Raw genomic sequence first — 20,526 nt, 5'->3', positions numbered from 1 at the left:
GTACCATTATAACACTGGATTGATAGTTGCTGGAAATGGGCCTCTATACACCTATGTAGATATTGCACCTAAAACCAGATATTTGCAGCTAGAATAGTCATTTACCACATTAGCGATGTATAGAGTGTATTTCTTTAAAGTTAAGACTATCCATCCATCCATCCATCTTCTTCCGCTTATCCGAGGTCGGGTCGCGGGGGCAGCAGCCTAAGCAGGGAAACCCAGACTTCCCTCTCCCCAGCCACTTCGTCCAGCTCTTCCCGGGGGATCCCGAGGCGTTCCCAGGCCAGCCGGGAGACATGGTCTTCCCAACGTGTCCTGGGTCTTCCCCGTGGCCTCCTACCGGTCGGACGTGCCCTAAACACCTCCCTAGGGAGGCGTTCGGGTGGCATCCTGACCAGATGGCCGAACCACCTCAACTGGCTCCTCTCGATGTGGAGGAGCAGCGGCTTTACTTTGAGCTCCCCCCGGATGGCAGAGCTTCTCACCCTATCTCTAAGGGAGAGCCCCGCCACCCGGCGGAGGAAACTCATTTCGGCCGCTTGTACCCGTGATCTTGTGCTTTCGGTCATAACCCAAAGCTCATGACCATAGGTGAGGATGGGAACGTAGATCGACCGGTAAATTGAGAGCTTTGCCTTCAGGCCTAGCTCCTTCTTCACCACAACGGATCGATACAGCGTCCGCATTACTGAAGACGCCGCACCGATCCGCCTGTCGATCTCACGATCCACTCTTCCCTCACTCGTGAACAAGACTCCAAGGTACTTGAACTCCTCCACTTGGGGCAGGGTCTCCTCCGCAACCCGGAGATGGCACTCCACCCTTTTCCGGGCGAGAACCATGGACTCGGACTTGGAGGTTCTGATTCTCATCCCAGTCGCTTCACACTCAGCTGCGAACCGATCCAGCGAGAGCTGAAGATCCTGGCCAAACGAAGTCATCAGGACCACATCATCTGCAAAAAGCAGAGACCTAATCCTGCAGCCACCAAACCAGATCCCCTCAACGCCTTGACTGCACCTAGAAATTCAGTCCATAAAAGTTGTGAACAGAATCGGTGACAAAGGGCAGCCTTGGCGGAGTCCAACCCTCACTGGAAACGTGTCCGACTTACTGCCGGCAATGCGGACCAAACTCTGGCACTGATCACACAGGGACCGGACCGCCACAATCAGACAGTCCGATACCCCATACTCTCTGAGCACTCCCCACAGGACTTCCTGTGGGACACGGTCAAATGCCTTCTCCTAGTCCACAAAACACATGTAGACTGGTTGGGCAAACTCCCATGCACCCTCAAGGACCCTGCCGAGAGTATAGAGCTGGTCCACAGTTCCACGACCAGGACGAAAACCACACTGTTCCTCCTAAATCCGAGGTTCGCCTATCCGGCGTAGCCTCCTCTCCAGCACACCCGAATAGACCTTACCGGGAAGGCAGAGGAGTGTGATCCCACGATAGTTAGAACACACCCTCTGGTTCCCCTTCTTAAAGAGAGGAACCACCACCCCGGTCTGCTAATCCAGAGGTACCGCCCCCGATGTCCACGCGATGCTGCAGAGTCTTGTCAACCAAGACAGCCCCACAGCATCCAGAGCCTTAAGGAACTCCGGGCGGATCTCATCCACCCCCGGGGCCTTGCCACCGAGGAGCTTTTTAACTACCTCAGCAACCTCAGCCCCAGAAATAGGAGAGCCCACCACAGATTCCCCAGGCACTGCTTCCTCATAGGAAGACGTGTTGGTGGGATTGAGGAGGTCTTCGAAGTATTCCCTCCACCGATCCACAACATCCGCAGTCGAGGTCAGCAGAACACCATCCTCACCATACACGGTGTTGATAGTGCACTGCTTCCCCTTCCTGAGGCGGCGGATGGTGGTCCAGAATCGCTTCGAAGCCGTCCGGAAGTCGTTTTCCATGGCTTCCCCGAATTCCTCCCATGTCCGAGTTTTTGAGCAATGAGCAAACACATTGTACCATTAGAACACTGGAGTGATATTTGCTGGAAATGGGCCTCTATACACCTATGTAGATATTGCACCAAAAACCAGATATTTGCAGCTAGAATAGTCATTTACCACATTAGCAATGTATAGAGTGTATTTCTTTAAAGTTAAGACTAGTTTAAAGTTATCTTCATTGAAAAGTACAGTGCTTTTCCTTCAAAAATAAGGACATTTCAATGTGACCCCAAACTTTTGAACGGTAGTGTATGTTCTCAAGCAAATTGGTGTATGTGTAAATAAAGCTGTAGTCACTCACGAAAAGCTAAATGCATTGTATCACACTCGAGAAGTCAGTACCGCGCGCCATATTTTTTTAAAGTTTGATGCACATCGTGTTATTGTGTGTCATTGTGCATCAGAGAGAAGCCTACATAAACACGCAAGGGACACGGGACGGGGTCAGCCAATGATGATGCCCTGTGCTTCGCCCGTCAGGCGCAGAGAAGAGCAAACGGCCTAACGAAGGCACATCAAATGATACCGGTTTGGCGGTATCGTCTCAAACATATACCACGAAGCCCTAATATCATCACATCTGATGTGTCGTACAATACCTTGGGGAGGCACAATTACAGCAAAGATGAACCAACTGTACTACACAATCAAGAGCATCAAGTTGCAACTACTGGCTGTATGTGAACTGATATTGCTTACTGGAGAACATTGGCCATCTGTAAATAATCACACGAGTTCAGGTGGCATTGTACCATCTGAAGAGGTAAACAAGCTTGTTTGTTTAAACAACTGGTTAGACTAAAGAGTAGGGATGTCCGATAATGGCTTTTTGCCGATATCCGATATTCCGATATTGTCCAACTCTTTAATTACCGATACCGATATCAACCGATATATGCAGTCGTGGAATTAACACATTATTATGCCTAATTTGGACAACCAGGTATGGTGAAGATAAGGTACTTTTTAAAAAAATTAGTAAAATAAGATAAATAAATTAAAAACATTTTCTTGAATAAAAAAGAAAGTACAACAATATAAAAACAGTTACCTAGAAACTAGTAATGAATGAAAATTAGTAAAATTAACTGTTAAAGGTTAGTACTATTAGTGGACCAGCAGCACGCACAATCATGTGTGCTTACGGACTGTATCCCTTGCAGACTGTATTGATATATAATGTAGGAACCAGAATATTAATAACAGAAAGAAACAACCCTTTTGTGTGAATGAGTGTAAATGGGGGTGGGAGGTTTTTTGGGTTGGTGCACTAATTGTAAGTGTATCTTGTGTTTTTATGTTGATTTAATTAAAAAAAATTTAAAAAAAAAAACGATACCGATAATAAAAAAAAACGATACCGATAATTTCCGATATTACATTTTAACGCATATATCGGCCGATAATATCGGCAGGCCGATATTATCGGACATCTCTACTAAAGAATAAATCGTGCACTATGTTAAGTTGTTTATGAATGTGTTTACTACATTATCCATTAGTAACTGTACCTTATTTGCAATATTATTGTGAATACTTTTAAAATTTGCACCTTTTATTCTTTGGCTTTTAACACTACGTGAGTTGTGTGGTCTTTTGTCCTATGTTGTCCTCTGTTTTTTTTTTGTTTTGTTTTTTTAATACATTTTGATTTCTATTTACTGTTTTAATTGGTTTTACCCTTTAAAATAGTTTTTAATCATATTTATTTTTATATTGTTTTTATATTGTTTTTATATTTATTTATTTTTTGTTTTTATTCAGTAATTGGTAGAGCATAATATTGTTTTTAATATTGTTTTTAACATGGCTGTGCAGCACTTTGGAAACATTCTTGTTGTTTAAATGTGCTATATAAATCAAGTGGATTGGATTGGATTGGATAATTCTTATCATACTTACTGTCACCAAGTTTTGGGCACATCAATGACTTGCAGTTCAGTAAAACATTTAAAAAATGTTCCTGTATGACATTCTGACTACTAAATTGCATTTGTATCCAAATATTGGCGTATTTTGTTAAACACATTTTATTTATTTAATAAAATAATAAACCATGGTTAATTATGATTAATCGCAGTTTAGAGTGAGATTAATCTGATTTTAAAAATTAATCATTTGACAGCCCTAACCAGAGCAAAGACACAGAGTGGCAAAAAAAACAAAAAAAACCCGCTAAAGACACATATTTATTCAGGCTTTTTACTAATCATGTTAAACTTTCCTTTTTTTTCTTCTGTTATTTTCTATTGTATTTATTGCTATTATTAGTACTATTATTCTATCAATGTTTTTATTAACTCAATGTATTTATATATTTTTAATGATATTTTATCATATGTTTTACACTACTTTTTAGATGGTGTTCTCCAGTGTGGACACCTCAAATGTGGCTTTTTTCCTCCATCCTGGATGCCGTGTTAAATGATAAATGGGTTGTACTTGTATAGCGCTTTTCTACCTTCAAGGTACTCAAAGCGCTTTGACACTATTTCCACATTCACCCATTCACACACACATTCACACACTGTGTTCTGTTTTGTTATTGTCCATTGTGCTGTGTGCGCGTTTGTGTGTTTTTATGCACGTTTTTTTGTGTAAAGCACTTTGTTGCTTTATAAACCAAGTTTGATTTGATGTGATTTTATTTAACAGTATTAGTGCGTTACATCAGAGAAAACCACACAGTGAGTTCTTCTTTATACCACATTGAGACATGTTTACGGTATGCCGGTCTGAAAATAAACACATCTTACCAATTGTTTAAATCTATTTTAAACAAAGTAAAAAATAATGAGCCACTTTCTAGAACACAATCAGAAGGTGATGAATATTAGATGTGATATTAGGCTGCTGTTGAAAGAGCAAATGTGTCTAAAATGTATTCATGAGGCAGAACAAGTACAACAAGCAATACAACAGCTCATTTACTAGATACATTTAACACACACAAAGCCTTTTACAAGACCAGAATTACATTTGACTAGCTGAAAGGATAAATATATGGACAGCCAGATTTAGAATGAGTGATAAAAACAATGGATAACACAAATTAAGTATGAATTTAAAAAATACAACCTGTTGGAAAACATCTGCTCCTTCGTCATAGTCCACGACAGTGAAGAAGAGCTTGTTTGAGAAAGCAGAGGAGTAGCGCCATGAGTTTGCCAGGACTTGGTATTCTTCATTTGCTTGCCTGTAAGATGCCAAAGAGAATACAGAATGGTATGTCATTAATGTAATTGTGTCTAACCTGTTCAGGGTCAGGGGTGAGCTGCCTAGCCGAGTTTTGGGCAAAAACACATTTTATATATACACTACCGTTCAAAAGTTTGGGGTCACCCAAACAATTTTGTGTTTGAGCCTTCATTTCTAAGAACAAGAATAGACTGTCGAGTTTCAGATGAAAGTTCTCTTTTTCTGGCCATTTTGAGCGTTTAATTGACCCCACAAATGTGATGCTCCAGAAACCCAATCTGTCAAAGGAAGGTCAGTTTTGTAGCTTCTGTAACGAGCTAAACTGTTTTCAGATGTGTGAACATGATTACACAAGGGTTTTCTAATCATCAATTAGCCTTCTGAGCCAATGAGCAAACACATTGTACCATTAGAACACTGGAGTGATAGTTGCTGGAAATGGTTCTCTATACACCTATGTAGATATTGCACCAAAAACCAGACATTTGCAGCTAGAATAGTCATTTACCACATTAGCAATGTATAGAGTGTATTTCTTTAAAGTTAAGACTAGTTTAAAGTTATCTTCATTGAAAAGTACAGTGCTTTTCCTTAAAAAATAAGGACATTTCAATGTGACCCCAAACTTTTGAACGGTAGTGTACACTGTTAGTATGTATGTAATGTAGTAACAGGCAAATTCGTAATAACATGTAATATTTACATATTTTGGTCATTGTAACCATACAGAGGCAAATTATGTTAACAGACGCATCACAATGTTCGCTATTTTCTTCAACAACACACAAGACTACGAATCATGGCAGGCTTCGTGAGAGCCAACGACGACTACTTTGAGACAAATTATGATCCAGAACCTTATATTTTTGAGCCTGAATATAAGGAGGATGAGCTACAAGTTTTAAAAGCTGAGTGATTAACATATCCAGCAAGTAGTATGATTGCAAAGTGCTAAACAAGAAATACAAACTTCTAACTTAATAAAACTGGGTGCAAATGAGCGTATTTTCCTGTCTTTCTCGCGATCTTAGGGTTTTTTTGTTGAGTCTCAAAGTTGACCAAATTCTCGGTTATGGCCACAACCTTCTACTATCCAGGTGAGATGCATGATGTATAATCTATCATTAGCTTCTGCCAACTCAAAGGCGATGCAGCAGCTCACTGGCTCAGTATATTAATAGCTACATAAGCTAGTTACCTGTCTGTGATCACGGCACCTCTAAACTTAGTTTATTGCTGTTAGCGCTTATAATAACAACACTTGTATTCAGTGCTATACAGGACTTTACAGCTCAAAGTGCATGTCAGAGCAAATGATAATCATGAGGTCAAAGGAACTGCCCATAGAGCTAAGAGACAGAATTGTGGCAAGGCACAGATCTGGCCATGGTTACAAAATAATTTATGGAGCACTGAGAGCACAGTGGCCTCCATAATCCTTAAATGGAAGACATTTGGGACCACCACAACTCCTACTAGTCCAGCCAAACCGAGCAATCGTGGGATAAGAGACTTGGTGAGAGAGGGAATGAAGAACCCACAGATCGCCGTGGCTGATCTCCACAGATGCAGTAGGGAGATGAGAGAAAATTCCACAATGTCAACTATCACTGCAGCCCTCCGCCAGCCGGGGTTTTATGGCAGAGTGGCTTGCGGAAGCCTCTCCTCAGTGCAAACATATGAAAGCCTGCATAGAGTTTGCCAAAAACGGACACAGGACTCCCAGACTATAAAAATAAGATTTTCTGGTCTGATGAGACCAAGATTGAACTTTTTGGGGTTAATTCTAAGCGGTATGTGTGGAGAAACCCAGGCACTGCTCATCACCAGCCTAATACAATCCCAACAGTGAAACATGGTGGTGGCAGCATCCTGCTTTAGGGGTGTTTTTCAGCTGCAGGGAAAAGACGACTGGTTGCAACTGAAGGAAAGATCAATGCGGCCAAGTACATAGATATCCTGGAAGAAAACCTCTTCCAGAGTGCTCAGGACATCAGACTGAATCGAAGGTTCACCTTCCAACAAGACAATGACATTAAGCCCAGAGCTAAAATAACAAATGAATGGCTTCGGAACAACGCTGTGACCATTCTTGACAGGCCCAGCCAGAGCCCTGACCTAAACCCAATTGAGCATCTCTAGAGAGACCTGAAAATGGCTGTCCACCAACGTTCCCCATCCATCCTGACATAACTGGAGAGGATCTGCAAGTAAGAATGGCAGAGTCCCTAAATCCCGGAGTGAAAAACATGTTGCATCATTCCTAAGAAGCCTCATGGCTATACTAGCTTAAAAGGGTGCTTCTACTTAATAGTGAGCAAAGGGTCTGAATACTTACGACTAGAGATGTCCGATAATGGCTTTTTTGCCGATATCCGATATTCCGATATGGTTCAACTCTTAATTACCGATTACGATATCAACCGATACCGATATATACAGTCGTGGAATTAACACATTATTATGCCTAATTTTGTTGTGATGCCCCGCTGGATGCATTAAACAATTTAACAAGGTTTTCCAAAATAAATCAACTCAAGTTATGGAAAAAAATGCCAACATGGCACTGCCATATTTAACATGCCTCAAAACAGCAGCTTAAAATTGTGACATGCTCTCCCTGAGAGAGCATGAGGAGGTTGAGGTGTGGGGGGGGGGGGGGGGGGGGGGTGTATATATTGTAGCGTCCCGGAAGAGTTAGTGCTGCAATGGGTTCTGGGTATTTGTTCTGTTGTGTTTATGTTGTGTTACAGTGCAGATGTTCTCCCGAAATGTGTTTGTCATTCTTGTTTGGTGTGGGTTCACAGTGTGGCGCATATTTGTAACAGTGTTAAAGTTGTTTACACGGTCACCCTCAGTGTGACCTGTATGGCTGTTGACCAAGTATGCATGGCATTCACTTGTGTGTGTGAAAAGCCGTAGATATTATGTGACTGGGCCAGCCAGCAAAGGCAGCGCCTTTAAGGTTTATTGGCGCTCTGTTCTTCTCCCTACGTCCGTGTACACAGCAGCGTTTTTAAAAGTCATTAATTTCACTTTTTAAAACCGATACCGATAATTTTGAAACCGATACCGATAATTTCCGATATTATATTTTAAAGCATTTATCCGCCGATAATATCGGCAGTCCGATATTATCGGACATCCCTACTTACGACCAAGTGATATTTCAGTTTGATAAAATGTCTACATTTCTATTTTGTTTCTGTCAAGATGGGGTGCTGAGTGTACATTGCTAAGGAACTTTTTGATTTCAGCAAATGGCTGCAATGACAGTGAACAATTTTAAGGGGTCTGCATACTTTGCATACCCACTGTATATGATTATAAATGATGTCATAAGGTACCAGCATGTAAAGAAAGCGACGGAGGAAAATGTATGTGCACTAGAGCAGTGGTCCCCAACCACCGGGCCGCGGCCCGGTACCGGTCCGTGGGTCGATTGGTACCAGGCCGCACAATAATTAAAATATATATATATATATATAGTGTGTTAGCGCTTATAATAACAACACTTGTATTCAGTGCTATACAGCAGTGGTCCCATACCACCGGGCCGTGGATCGATTGGTACCGGGCCGCACAAGAAAAAAAACAACAACGTTTTAATTTATTTATTAAGTCAACATAAAAAACACAAGATACACTTACAATTAGTGCACCAACCCAACAAACCTCCCTCCCCCATGTACACTCATTCACACTCATTCGCACAAAAGGGTTGTTTATTTCTGTTATTAATATTTCTGGTTCCTACATTATATATCAATATAGATCAATACAGTCTGCAGGGATACAGTCCGTAAGACAGGCAGTCATTAGAAAGGCTGCTTCAACCTCTTGATAGCTCGTTTGCTCTCTTTCCAGGCCTGCTATTTCTATTGTTTGTACTTCCTCCTATTTTGTAGACTAAATAGGTTAAAATTCAGTTCTCGTCACCTCTCTTCATCTTAGACAGCCTTGGAATAAAAGGATCTAGGAGGACTCTGCTCTCCTACAGGGGAGAATCCTAAAATTACCATTAGTGGTTAAAAAGAACAGATTAAACACAAAATGTCAACATTTCTCATACGGTAATTACAAATTAAATTGAATGCTAATTGTCCTGAGGGTCGGATAAGATGATTAGTGTCACACACGGCTGTCACACACACACGTACACTCCCGAAGCTATTGTGTGCAGAGATCCAAAAGCAGTCCCAGAGAAGCAATTGTTTGCAGTCATGCTTTTGTTAGGGTATGACAGGGGTCTGCAACCTGTGGCTCTGGAACCACATGCAGCTCTTGTATCTCTCTGTTGGGGCTCCAGCTAGCTAATGCTTATTATGTGTACTGTAGTCACTACGCTGTGCCTTGAAGCACCGTCATGAGTCTCTCAAAGTTCTGCATAAGCCATTAATTTCTAGGACCAGTGTTTTCTGGTGAGAAACCATGACACTTCTCAGCAGGCACAAGACATTGATACAACGTAGGGTTGTACGGTATACCGTAGTACCGGAAACGTACCGGTCCCCCACACCCGCGTCGAAGTCACATCATGACATTGCTGGTTTTACGAGCAGAGGAGCATGTTCGGCAGCGCACAATCACAGAGTACTTAGAAGTAGACAGTGTGTAGACAGAAAAGGGAGAACGGACACATTTTGGCTTAAAAACTAAAGATAAAGGTGAAGTTATAACACTGAAATGCCCTCAGGAAGAGGTGCTTTAAGTCACGGCTAGCCAGCTAGCGGCTAACGTCCATCTGCCGTCGTCAGTGTTTTAACTACTTCTAAATGGCGACAAATAAAGTAAGTTTCTTACAAGTATCATCCCTGCAGGACGAGGAATAGCTAAACATGCTTCACTACACACCGTAGCTCACCGGCATCAAAATGTAAACAAACGCCATAGGTGGATCAACACCTAACATCAACTGTAATGATATTAAGTACAGGCACGTATCCAGTCGAAATTACTACGATTACGTCAATATTTTTTGGCATCACAACATCTTCTTTCATTTTTTTTAAATGTATATTATGTTTATAAACTCAGGAAATATGTCCCTGGACACATGAGGACTTTGAATATGACCAATGTATGATCCTGTAACTACTTGGTATCAGATTGATACCCAAATGTGTAGTATCATCCAAAACTAATGTAAAGTATCAAACAACAGAAGAATAAGTGTTTATTACATTTTAACAGAAGTGTAGACATAACATGGTAAAAGAGAAAGTAAGCAGATATAACAGTAAATGAACAAGTAGATTAATTTTCTACCACTTGTCCTTAATAATGTTGAGAAAATAATAGAATGATAAATGACACAATATGTTACTGCATACGTCAGCAGACTAATTAGGAGCCTTTGTTTGTTTACTTACTACTAAAAGACAAGTTGTTTAGTATGTTCACTATTTCATTTAAGGACTTAACTGCAATAAGAAACATATGTTTAATCTACCCTAAGATTTTTGTTAAAAAATAAAGCCAATAATGCAATGTTTTTGTGGTCCCCTTTATTTAGAAAAGTACCGAAAAGTATCGAAAAATATCGAAATCATTTTAGTACTGGTAACAAAATATTGGTATTGTTACAACACTAATACAACTTTGATTATACATAAATGTCCTTTGAATCTGACTTTGAAACAATGTTGCAAAATAGTTGTATTTGTAAATTGAGGCAACGTTGATGTCTAACGTTGGATCTATGTTGTTGGTTGAGAAATAACCACATTTCAATGGTCATTTCAACGTCAGAACCTGGCATTGATTAAACGTCGTCAAAAAACATGTTATTTCAACGTTATGTTTGCGTTGCTCAGGTCAGGACCTGAGTCAACAAGTTATCAGCGTTGTTTTAATATCTTGTGCCTGCTTTGATTGATTGAAACTTTTATTAGTAGATTGCACAGTGAAGTACATTTTCCGTATAATTGACCACTAAATGGTAACACCCGAATAAGATTTTCAACTTGTTTAAGTCGGGGTCCACTTAAATTGATTCATGATACAGATATATACTATTTTCATAATACAGTCATCACACAAGATAATCATCAGAGTATATACAATGAATTATTTACATTATTTACAATCCGGGGTGTGGGATATGGAGGGTGGGGTAGGATTGGTTGGTCAATCATCAACAATTGCATCATCAGAGAAATGGACATTGGAACAGTGTAGGACTGACTTGGTAGGATATGTACAACAGGTAGTGGACACAGAGAGAGAGATCAGAAAGTATAAGAAAAAGTGTCTACATTTGATTGTTTACATTTGATTATTTACAATCCGAAGAGGTATTATGTGGAAGGGAGGGTGTTAGTTTAGGGTTGAAGTTGCCTGGAGGTGTTGTTTTAGTGCGGTTTTGAAGGATGTTAGAGATGCCCTTTCTTTTACACCTGTTGGGAGTGCATTCCACATTGATGTGGCATAGAAAGAGAATGAGTTAAGACCTTTGTTAGATCGGAATCTGGGTTTAACGTGGTTAGTGGAGCTCCCCCTGGTGTTGTGGTTATGGCGGTCATACGTTAAGGAAGTAGTTTGACATGTACTTCGGTATCAGGGAGGTGTAGCGGATTTTATAGACTAGGCTCAGTGCAAGTTGTTTTACTCTGTCCTCCAGCCCACTTTGGAGAAGTGGGTTGGAGTGAGGTGTGATCTGGGGTGGAGGTCTAAAAGTAACCTGTTGTGCTAGGGTACCAGGAGGTGCATGCATAATCGAAAAAGGGTTGAACGAGAGTTCCCGCCAGAATCTTCATGGTGCTTTTGTTGACCAGAGAGGAGATTCTATAGAGAAATCCCGTTCGTTGGTTGACCTTTTTGATTACCTTGGTTGCCATTTTATCACAGGAAAGATTAGCCTCTAGAATGGAACCTAGGTAGGTGACCTCATCTTTCCTGGTGATAACAATGTCACCCACTTTTATAGCAAAGTCATTGACTTTCTTAAGGTTGATGTGGCACCCAAATAGGATGGATTCCGTTTTACCCAAGTGTATGGATAGCTTGTTGTCAGTGAGCCAGGTGCAAATTCTACAGAGTTCAGCACTGAGGATTTTCTCCTCCTGTGACTTGTCTTTGCCGGATACCAGCAGGGCCGAGTCATCCGCAAACAAGAACAATTCAAAGTTGCATGCTGATGACATGTTGTTTATGTATATTAGGAACAGTAAAGGCCCTAATATACTGCTGGGTTAACCTGATGATTCTGCCCGTTAGCTTCCTTCGTTGCAAACAAACAATGGTAACAAAAGAGGGATTGAGTGTTATTGGAACTGGTGTTGTTACAATACTTACATTGCAAACAAGGAAGGCATATTTGCAAAGGTGGGTAGTATGCCTCCTGATTGAATCACACATCAACACAGGACAAGTACTAAAAGCCAACCAATTACAGCCTCTGCCGCGGCACTGCCGCGTAATGTTAGACCTTTTTTTAGGCATAGGCCACGCTACACAAGGGGATTTGGAGGGGGAAGACAGAGCCTGCCTTAACGCAGCAGCATGAACACGTTTTAGATAGAATAGCACAGAAGCATGGAAATACCTAGTAAAGGAGAAACATGGAAGATAAGGAGATGTGTGACAACTAGTGTCAGGCATACTGCCATTCCATATTAACAGCGTTTCTAACGCACAAACAACTTTGACTACTGCGAGGTAATAATTGACAACATGTCAATGGAGTGATAATCATGTAATCCCAAAATACCCTGTCGACAAGGACAGATACAGCTACCAAAGCACATTCAATCATTTGAGAGGCTTTGGATATTTCTTATTGCCGAGAGCTCAAACCACTTGTAAACGTTTTTGTGTGTCTGTATGCGGAGTAAAACTATGGAACAAACTGGACTTACAACACAAGCAATGCCTAACTATTAATCGATTTAAAGGCCTACTGAAATGATTTTTTTTTATTTAAACGGGGATAGCAGATCCATTCCATGTGTCATACTTGATCATTTCGCGATATTGCCATATATTTGCTGAAACGACGATAAAGTTTGCAACTTTTGGTCGCTGATAAAATAAAGCCTTGTCTATACCGGAAGTAGCGTGACGTCACAGGAGGAAGGGCTGCTCACATTTCCCCATTGTTTACAATGCAGCGAGAGAGATTCGGGCCGAGAAAGCGACGATTACCCCATTAATTTGAGCGAGGATGAAAGATTCATGGATGAGGAACGTGAGAGTGAAGGACTAGCGTGCAGTGCAGGATGTAACTTTTTTCACTCTGACTGTAACTTAGGTACAAGGGCTCATTGGATTCCACACTTTCTCCTTTTTCTATTGTGGATCACGGATTTGTATTTTAAACCACCTCGGACACTATATCCTCTTGAAAATGAGTCGAGAACGCGAAATGGACATTCACAGTGACTTTTATCTCCACGACAATACATCGGCGAAACACTTTAGCTACGGAGCTAATGTGATAGCATCGGGCTCAAATGCAGATAGAAACAAAAGAAATAAACCCCTGACTGGAAGGATAGACAGAAGATCAACAATACTATTAAACCATGGACATGTAAATACACGGTTAATGCTTTCCAGTCTGTCGAAGCTTAACAATGCTGTTGCTAACGGCGCCATTGAAGCTAACTTAGCAACGGGACCTCACAAAGCTATGCTAAAAACATTAGCTCTCAACCTACGCCAGCCCTCATCTGCTCATCAACACCCGTGGTCATCTGCGTTCCAGCGATCGACGGCGCGTCGAAGGACTTCACCCGATCACCGATGCGGTCGGCGGCCCGGAGACGGAGGAAGTCAAGGTGAGGTCGGCGGCTACCGCGTCTGCTATCCATCTCAAAGTCCTCCTGGTTGAGTTGCTGTAGTCCGCCGCTAATACACCGATCACACCTACAGCTTTCTTCTTTGCAGTCTCCATTGTTCATTAAACAAATTGCAAAAGATTCACCAACACAGATGTCCAGAATACTGTGGAATTTTGGGATGAAACCAGAGCGTTTTTGTATTGGATCCAATGGGGTCCGAATACTTCCGTTCTCTCCGTGACGTCACGCGCATACGTCATCATACATAGACGTTTTCAACCGGAAGTTTAGCGGGAAATTTAAAAATTGCACTTTATAAGTTAACCCGGCCGTATTGGCATGTGTTGCAATGTTAAGATTTCATCATTGATATATAAACTATCAGACTGCGTGGTCGGTAGTAGTGGGTTTTAGTAGGCCTTTAAACTATTATACAAACATGGGGTCTGGTTCAAATATAGAGATGAGGGTCTTTAAATTGACCTGCTGCTATACTCTGTCTCAAAGTGTTAACATGTGCTCAATGTTTCCTTACCATTATTGATATGTTGTCTATTTCCATTATTGCTATGTTGTGTATTACCATTGTTGGTATATTCATTATTCCTACATTGTTGATACAAATTATTGTTACAGTGTAATAATTATTGTTACCTGTGGTAATGCCACTATGATACAACATCTGTATTATAATCCTTGAACAAAGTAAGAGTGAAACTCATGTGAATATTTACTGAATGGAGAACTGGGGGTGGGATTAAATAAATTATCTTCTTCCCACTCCCTTTCAGGCAAAACTGGACAATCATGCATTACATACTATACATGACCTTTTTCACTATATTAATTTATATTATTATGTGCTGTCAACTTTGTACTTTTGTATGTCATTGCCTGAAATAAATAAATAAACAAAAATGAAATGAAAGAAATCCCTGTATCAACTATACAGTAATTAGTTACTTTTTCAAATAAATGACTTAACACTGGAGACAACACAACAGATCATAAAACAAAAATCCAGCAACGTTGCAACAACTAGCAAAATAACATGCAACATTTGTGTGTGTAAGTGTGTGGTGAAAAAAGCCAGGAATGTAACGTGACCATACCTTAAAGGAAACTGTATATGTAGCATTCACTTTAATATTGTGATCAAATAGGTTTTGTGGCTCCAGTTGAGTCTTGATCTGATTGAAACTGGCACAAATGGCTCTTTTGATGCAAAAGGTTGCCGACCCCTGGGGTAGGATAAACACTGAATGATAGCCATACTAGCCAATGTCAACCCTCCCGAATTTTCCGGGAGACTCCCGAATTTCAATCCCTCCCCGAAAATCTCCCGGGACAATCATTCCCCCGAATTTCTCCCGATTTCCAGCCGGACCTGAGTGAGGACAGCCTGTCGTCACGTCCACTTTTCCTCCATATAAACACCGTGCCGGCCCAGTCACGTTATAACATCTACGGCTTTTGGAGAGTGCACAACTGCACACACAACAAGGAGGAGACTATTATATATGTCTCCGTTATCCACAGGTTTATCTATAACCCATAAAGTAGGCAGGCACGGAGCTATTTCTCAGTGTGTGTTTATTCCAGCCGGCACGTTAATACACTGACACTCAACATCCGAAATCCCATCATGCATTGCTTCAAAACTACGGCAAGTAGTAATGTCCAAAAAAAGGTAGTGACAGAGAATTGAACGAGGATGGACAATTCAACCCTAAACTTACTCCTTTCCTGCAAATTAAATGTCACAGATGCTGCCCATACCTATGCTCCTTCAAAGGCTGTGTTACTGGCTGCAAAGCATTGCACTTTCAAATACAACAATGAGTAGAGAGGAGTGTTATGTGTGTATACGTGTAAATAAATGAAAACTGAAATTCAAATATTTATATATATATATATATATATATATATATATATATATATATATATATATATATATATATATATATATATATATATATATATATATATATATATAAAATAAATACTTGAATTTCAGTGAATTCTAGCTATAAATATACTCCCCCCGGCCCCCATCTCCCGAATTCGGAGGTCTCAAGGTTGGCAAGTATGATGATAGCTAACCTTTTATCATTAGTGGCAACTTATGTGTGCATGTGTGCATTGTTTACGTGCTTAAAGGGGAACTGCACTTTTTTATAATTTGCGTATCATTCCCAGTCCCTATATAAGTCAAGACCATACAGGTGGCTAATAATGCAGCTAGTGGGAATACACTCTTCCGACCATAAAGCCCTCTAAAAAAACATCAAAAAAACGCCAACAATACTCCATTTACATCGCATTTACGAAGTGTTAGCAATATTTTTTGTATATTTGCCAACGCAGACAAACTATTTTTAGCCACGCCTCGATTACAGAGGGCTAACTAGCTTATCCTGCTATATTGACAGAGAGCCGGTGAGCTCCTGCATCGCCACTGAGCTGGTGAAAGTTAATTATAGGTTATAAATCATGCATCTCACCCTGAATAGTCAAAGGCTGTGGCCATAAACCAAGCAGTTTGTAAACTTTGACATCAAACTTATACCCATTGATAGCAAGAAAGGCAATTGTTTGTAGCCACATTTTTTTTAACCCTTTGTGAGGATTTTGATTAATTATTCTTCTTAACGGGAAGACATAAATATCCTATGAGTTGGCATCTCAGTGAGAGCATACATTGTACAGTGTGAGATTGTTTTATTATGATCGTAGTTTGTGTATCGTGTTAAGCACTTAGCAATACTGCTGCATGATGCTTAGTGTTTCACTAGAGCTGGATCTATTTATCACTCATCTTCTAAAACTTGTAGATCATCCTCCTTACATTAAGGCTCACAAAGATAAGGATTTGGATCATCATTTGTCCCAAAGTAATTGTTGGTGGCTCTAATGAAGTCTGCACGAGTAGTAATTGTTGTTGTTGAAGGGAAAAGCTAATGTTAATATGTATCTGCAAACTAAATATATTGTATGCTTAAAATGAACACGATATGTAAATAATACATGTTATTATGAATGTGCCTGTTACTACATTACATGTATACTTACAGCATGTACCTGTATATAAAACATTTATAGGTTTTTGGAGGTTTTTAAAGAGTGCTTCATAGGCGAAATGGATCAGAAACTAGACTAAAGTAGCAGACATAATGCAATCAATCCGAAGAAATAAATGGAAGCGGGCTGGCCAACTTGCAAGAACATCTGACGTGTTACAGAATGGAGGCCATGGTTAGGTTGAAGACTTTAGGGAAGGCAGAAGCTGAGCTGCAGTAATGACCTCACAAAGTTGGTAAGTATTAAATAGATGGCAACAGGACAGGACAGACTTTCTTGGCATCAACTTGGGGAGGCCTTCGCCCTGCAGTGGGCCGATCACGGCTGATGATGATAACGATAGGCGAAATGGAGCGATTCTTATTGACTCCATTTTGTTTATTTATGAGTTGGAATGCATACAAAAGAAAAACATGTGTTCTTTTCTTGATAAAGAATAGGCAAAATTCCCCCAAAAAAGTGGAGTTCCCCTTTAAAGCCGGAAGAGCATGGGACGTAATGCTTTTATTTTGGCAGTCAAAAGTTGGTGGTGTCAAGAGCTACCTGGTATTTTAAAGGGAAGTGTCACCTTTTATATTCAGTGTTGTTATTTTCTGCTCTTTGTGTCTGTAGCGTGACCCAAGGATGCAATGATATTGTAGCGCGTAATATGTGAAGTATATTTTAATATGATATTCAATTATATTATTAAAGGCCTACTGAAACCGACTACTACCGACCATGCAGTCTGATAGTTTATATATCAATGATGAAATCTTAACATTGCAACACATGCCAATATGGCCGGGTTAACTTATAAAGTGCAATTTTAAATTTCCCGGGAAACTTCCGGTTGAAAACGTCTATGTATGATGATGTTTGCGCGTGACGTCAATGGTTGAAGCGGAAGTATTCGGACACATTGCATCACAATACAAACAGCTCTGTTTCCATCGCAAAATTCCACAGTATTCTGGACATCTGTGTTGGTGAATCTTTTGCAATTTGTTTAATGAACAATGGAGACTGCAAAGAAGAAAGCTGTAGGTGGGATCGGTGTATTAGCGGCTGGCTGCAGCAACACAACCAGGAGGACTTTGAGTAGGATAGCAGACGCGCTATCCGACGCTAGCCGCCGACCGCATCGATGATCGGGTGAAGTCCTTCGTTGCGCCGTCGATCGCTGGAACGCAGGTGAGCACGGGTGTTGATGAGCAGATGAGGGCTGGCGTAGGTGGAGCGCTAATGTTTTTATCATAGCTCTGACGATGTCCCGTAGCTAAGTTAGCTTCAATGGCGTCGTTAGCAACAGCATTGCTAGGCTTCGACAGGCGGCACAGCATTAACCGTGTAGTTACAGGTCCAGTGTTTGGTTCGGTGTCTCCTGATAGTAGTATTGTTGATTTTCTGTCTATCCTTCCAGTCAGGGGCTTATTTATTTTGTTTCTATCTGCATTTAAGCACGATGCTATCACGTTAGCTCCGTAGCTAAAGTGCTTCACCGATGTATTGTCGTGGAGATAAAAGTCAGTGTGAATGTCCATTTTGCGTTCTCGACTCTCATTTTCAAGAGGATATAGTATCCGAGGTGGTTTAAAATACAAATCCGTGATCCACAATAGAAAAATGAGAAAGTGTGGAATCCAATGAGCCAGCTTGTACCTAAGTTACGGTCAGAGTGAAAAAAGATACGTCCTGGACTGCACTCTAGTCCTTCACTCTCACGTTCCTCATCCACAAATCTTTCATCCTCGCTCAAATTAATGGAGTAATCGTCGCTTTCTCGGTCCGAATCGCTCTCACTGCTGGTGTAAACAATGGGGAAATGTGAGGAGCCCTTCAACCTGTGACGTCACGCTACTTCCGGTACAGGCAAGGCTTTTTTTTATCAGCGACCAAAAGTTGCAAACTTTATCGTCGATGTTCTCTACTAAATCCTTTCAGCAAAAATATGGCAATTTCGCGAAATGATCAAGTATGACACATAGAATGGATCTGCTATTCCCGTTTAAATAAAAAAAAATAATTTCAGTAGGCTGTTAAAGAGGTTCATTTAGCCTACTAATGTGTATTTATAAATGGTTGATTTATACACCTCTGAGGAAGGCTGCAGAAGCAAGATAGCCGAAACTTGTCAGGTACAAAACTTTACCTTACTAGCCTATATAAATCAACCATTTATAAATTTCAGTAGGCCTTTAAAGTATTTAATAAAATAGGAAGTTGTGCTCAAAGTTGTGGCACAGTATACAAAAATAGTTAAACAAAAATACACAAATTATACAGGTGCTAGATACTGCACACAGGAATGCACAGGCATGGAAAAAGGTAGGAAAACTGCGAAAGTCCATGGAGCACCAAAGTGCAAAATGCAAAAACACAAAGCTGAGTGAGAATCACAATCCAAACACTCAGGTTTCCTCTGGAGAAGCACCAACCAATAAGCAGTGATCCAACAACTAGCTGAGGTTTCCAAACACTTGTGTGCATGCATTTCCGAAATAAACTAACACCATAACAATAAACATAAAATGCCCAATTGTCCAACTTGTTGTGTGGGCTGGTTAGCTATTAGTTTGTAATACTGCACAGTGACCATTTGGAACTATGACCCTGATAATTAGCCATATTTGCAGTGCTTGATTGAATTGTTATACATCAACATCTGTGGGGAAAAGAAGAAAATCAGAGTCTTACACAAACAAAAATAAAAACAACGACCATACGCGTGTGTACGTGTGTACTTGTGATAACGACCTTATGCAACATGCTCTGGAAATTGCAGACTTCATTAAGAACCTGCGACTAAGGTTAATTTGATTTTGACAGCAAAGTAATAAGGAACGCACCCATATTTGCTCTGTGTCACTCATGTAAAAATAATGAGTCTATTCTCTTCATATCCATGAAACATATTTAACAATAGAAATAAATAAAACATAGACAAAGACATACAAAACCAGGCAGGGAGTTAGAGAGGCCAAGTGTGCTGACATGAATGATGAAAAAGTGATGTCATCAAGTGACTGATGCAACTAGAGCAGAGGCTGTTTAGACTGGCCGGATCAGCATTGAGAAGGTCTATGGTGATAACATTGCTAAAGGCCATTGGAACGCTGCAAAAAAACAAAACAAAAAACAACACATTCCACATTAATAAGATCAGTTAGATCAATTTCAATTGTCAGTAATAATCATGATTGGGGCATTTTGAGGGATCTTTTTTGTTCAAAAGATTCTCTTTTTGACGAGCATAAAGAAGTTGTACTAACAACCTGGGCATTTTTTTGTAATAATATACACTATATTGCCAAAAGTATTTGGCCACCCATCCAAATGATGAGAATCAGGTGTTCTAATCACTTGGCCTGGCAACAGGTGTATAAAATCAAGCACTTAGGCATGGAGACTGTTTCTACAAACATTTGTGAACGAATGGGCCGCTCTCAAGAGCTCTGTGATTGCCAGCGTGGAACTGTCATAAGATGCCACCTGTGCAAAAAATCCAGTCGAGAAATGTC

The 20,526-nt window shown here is 40.5% G+C and overlaps 1 protein-coding gene across 1 annotated transcript in view; it reads right to left on the bottom strand.

Moving 5' to 3' along the window:
- tusc3 (tumor suppressor candidate 3) overlaps positions 1-20,526 on the bottom strand; it is a 199,285-nt gene that overhangs the window by 74,931 nt on the left and 103,828 nt on the right. Inside the window, exon 3 of the mRNA XM_062033676.1 lies at positions 5,043-5,160. Coding sequence (XP_061889660.1) covers positions 5,043-5,160 — 118 coding nt within the window. The remainder of the gene's footprint in view (positions 1-5,042; positions 5,161-20,526) is intronic.

Source organism: Entelurus aequoreus, linkage group LG22 (assembly GCF_033978785.1).
Source record: "Entelurus aequoreus isolate RoL-2023_Sb linkage group LG22, RoL_Eaeq_v1.1, whole genome shotgun sequence".
NCBI classification, from domain to species: Eukaryota; Metazoa; Chordata; class Actinopteri; order Syngnathiformes; family Syngnathidae; genus Entelurus; species Entelurus aequoreus.
The sequence above is the reverse complement of the archived record's forward strand: the minus strand, read 5'-3'. Positions and strand labels throughout refer to the sequence as shown.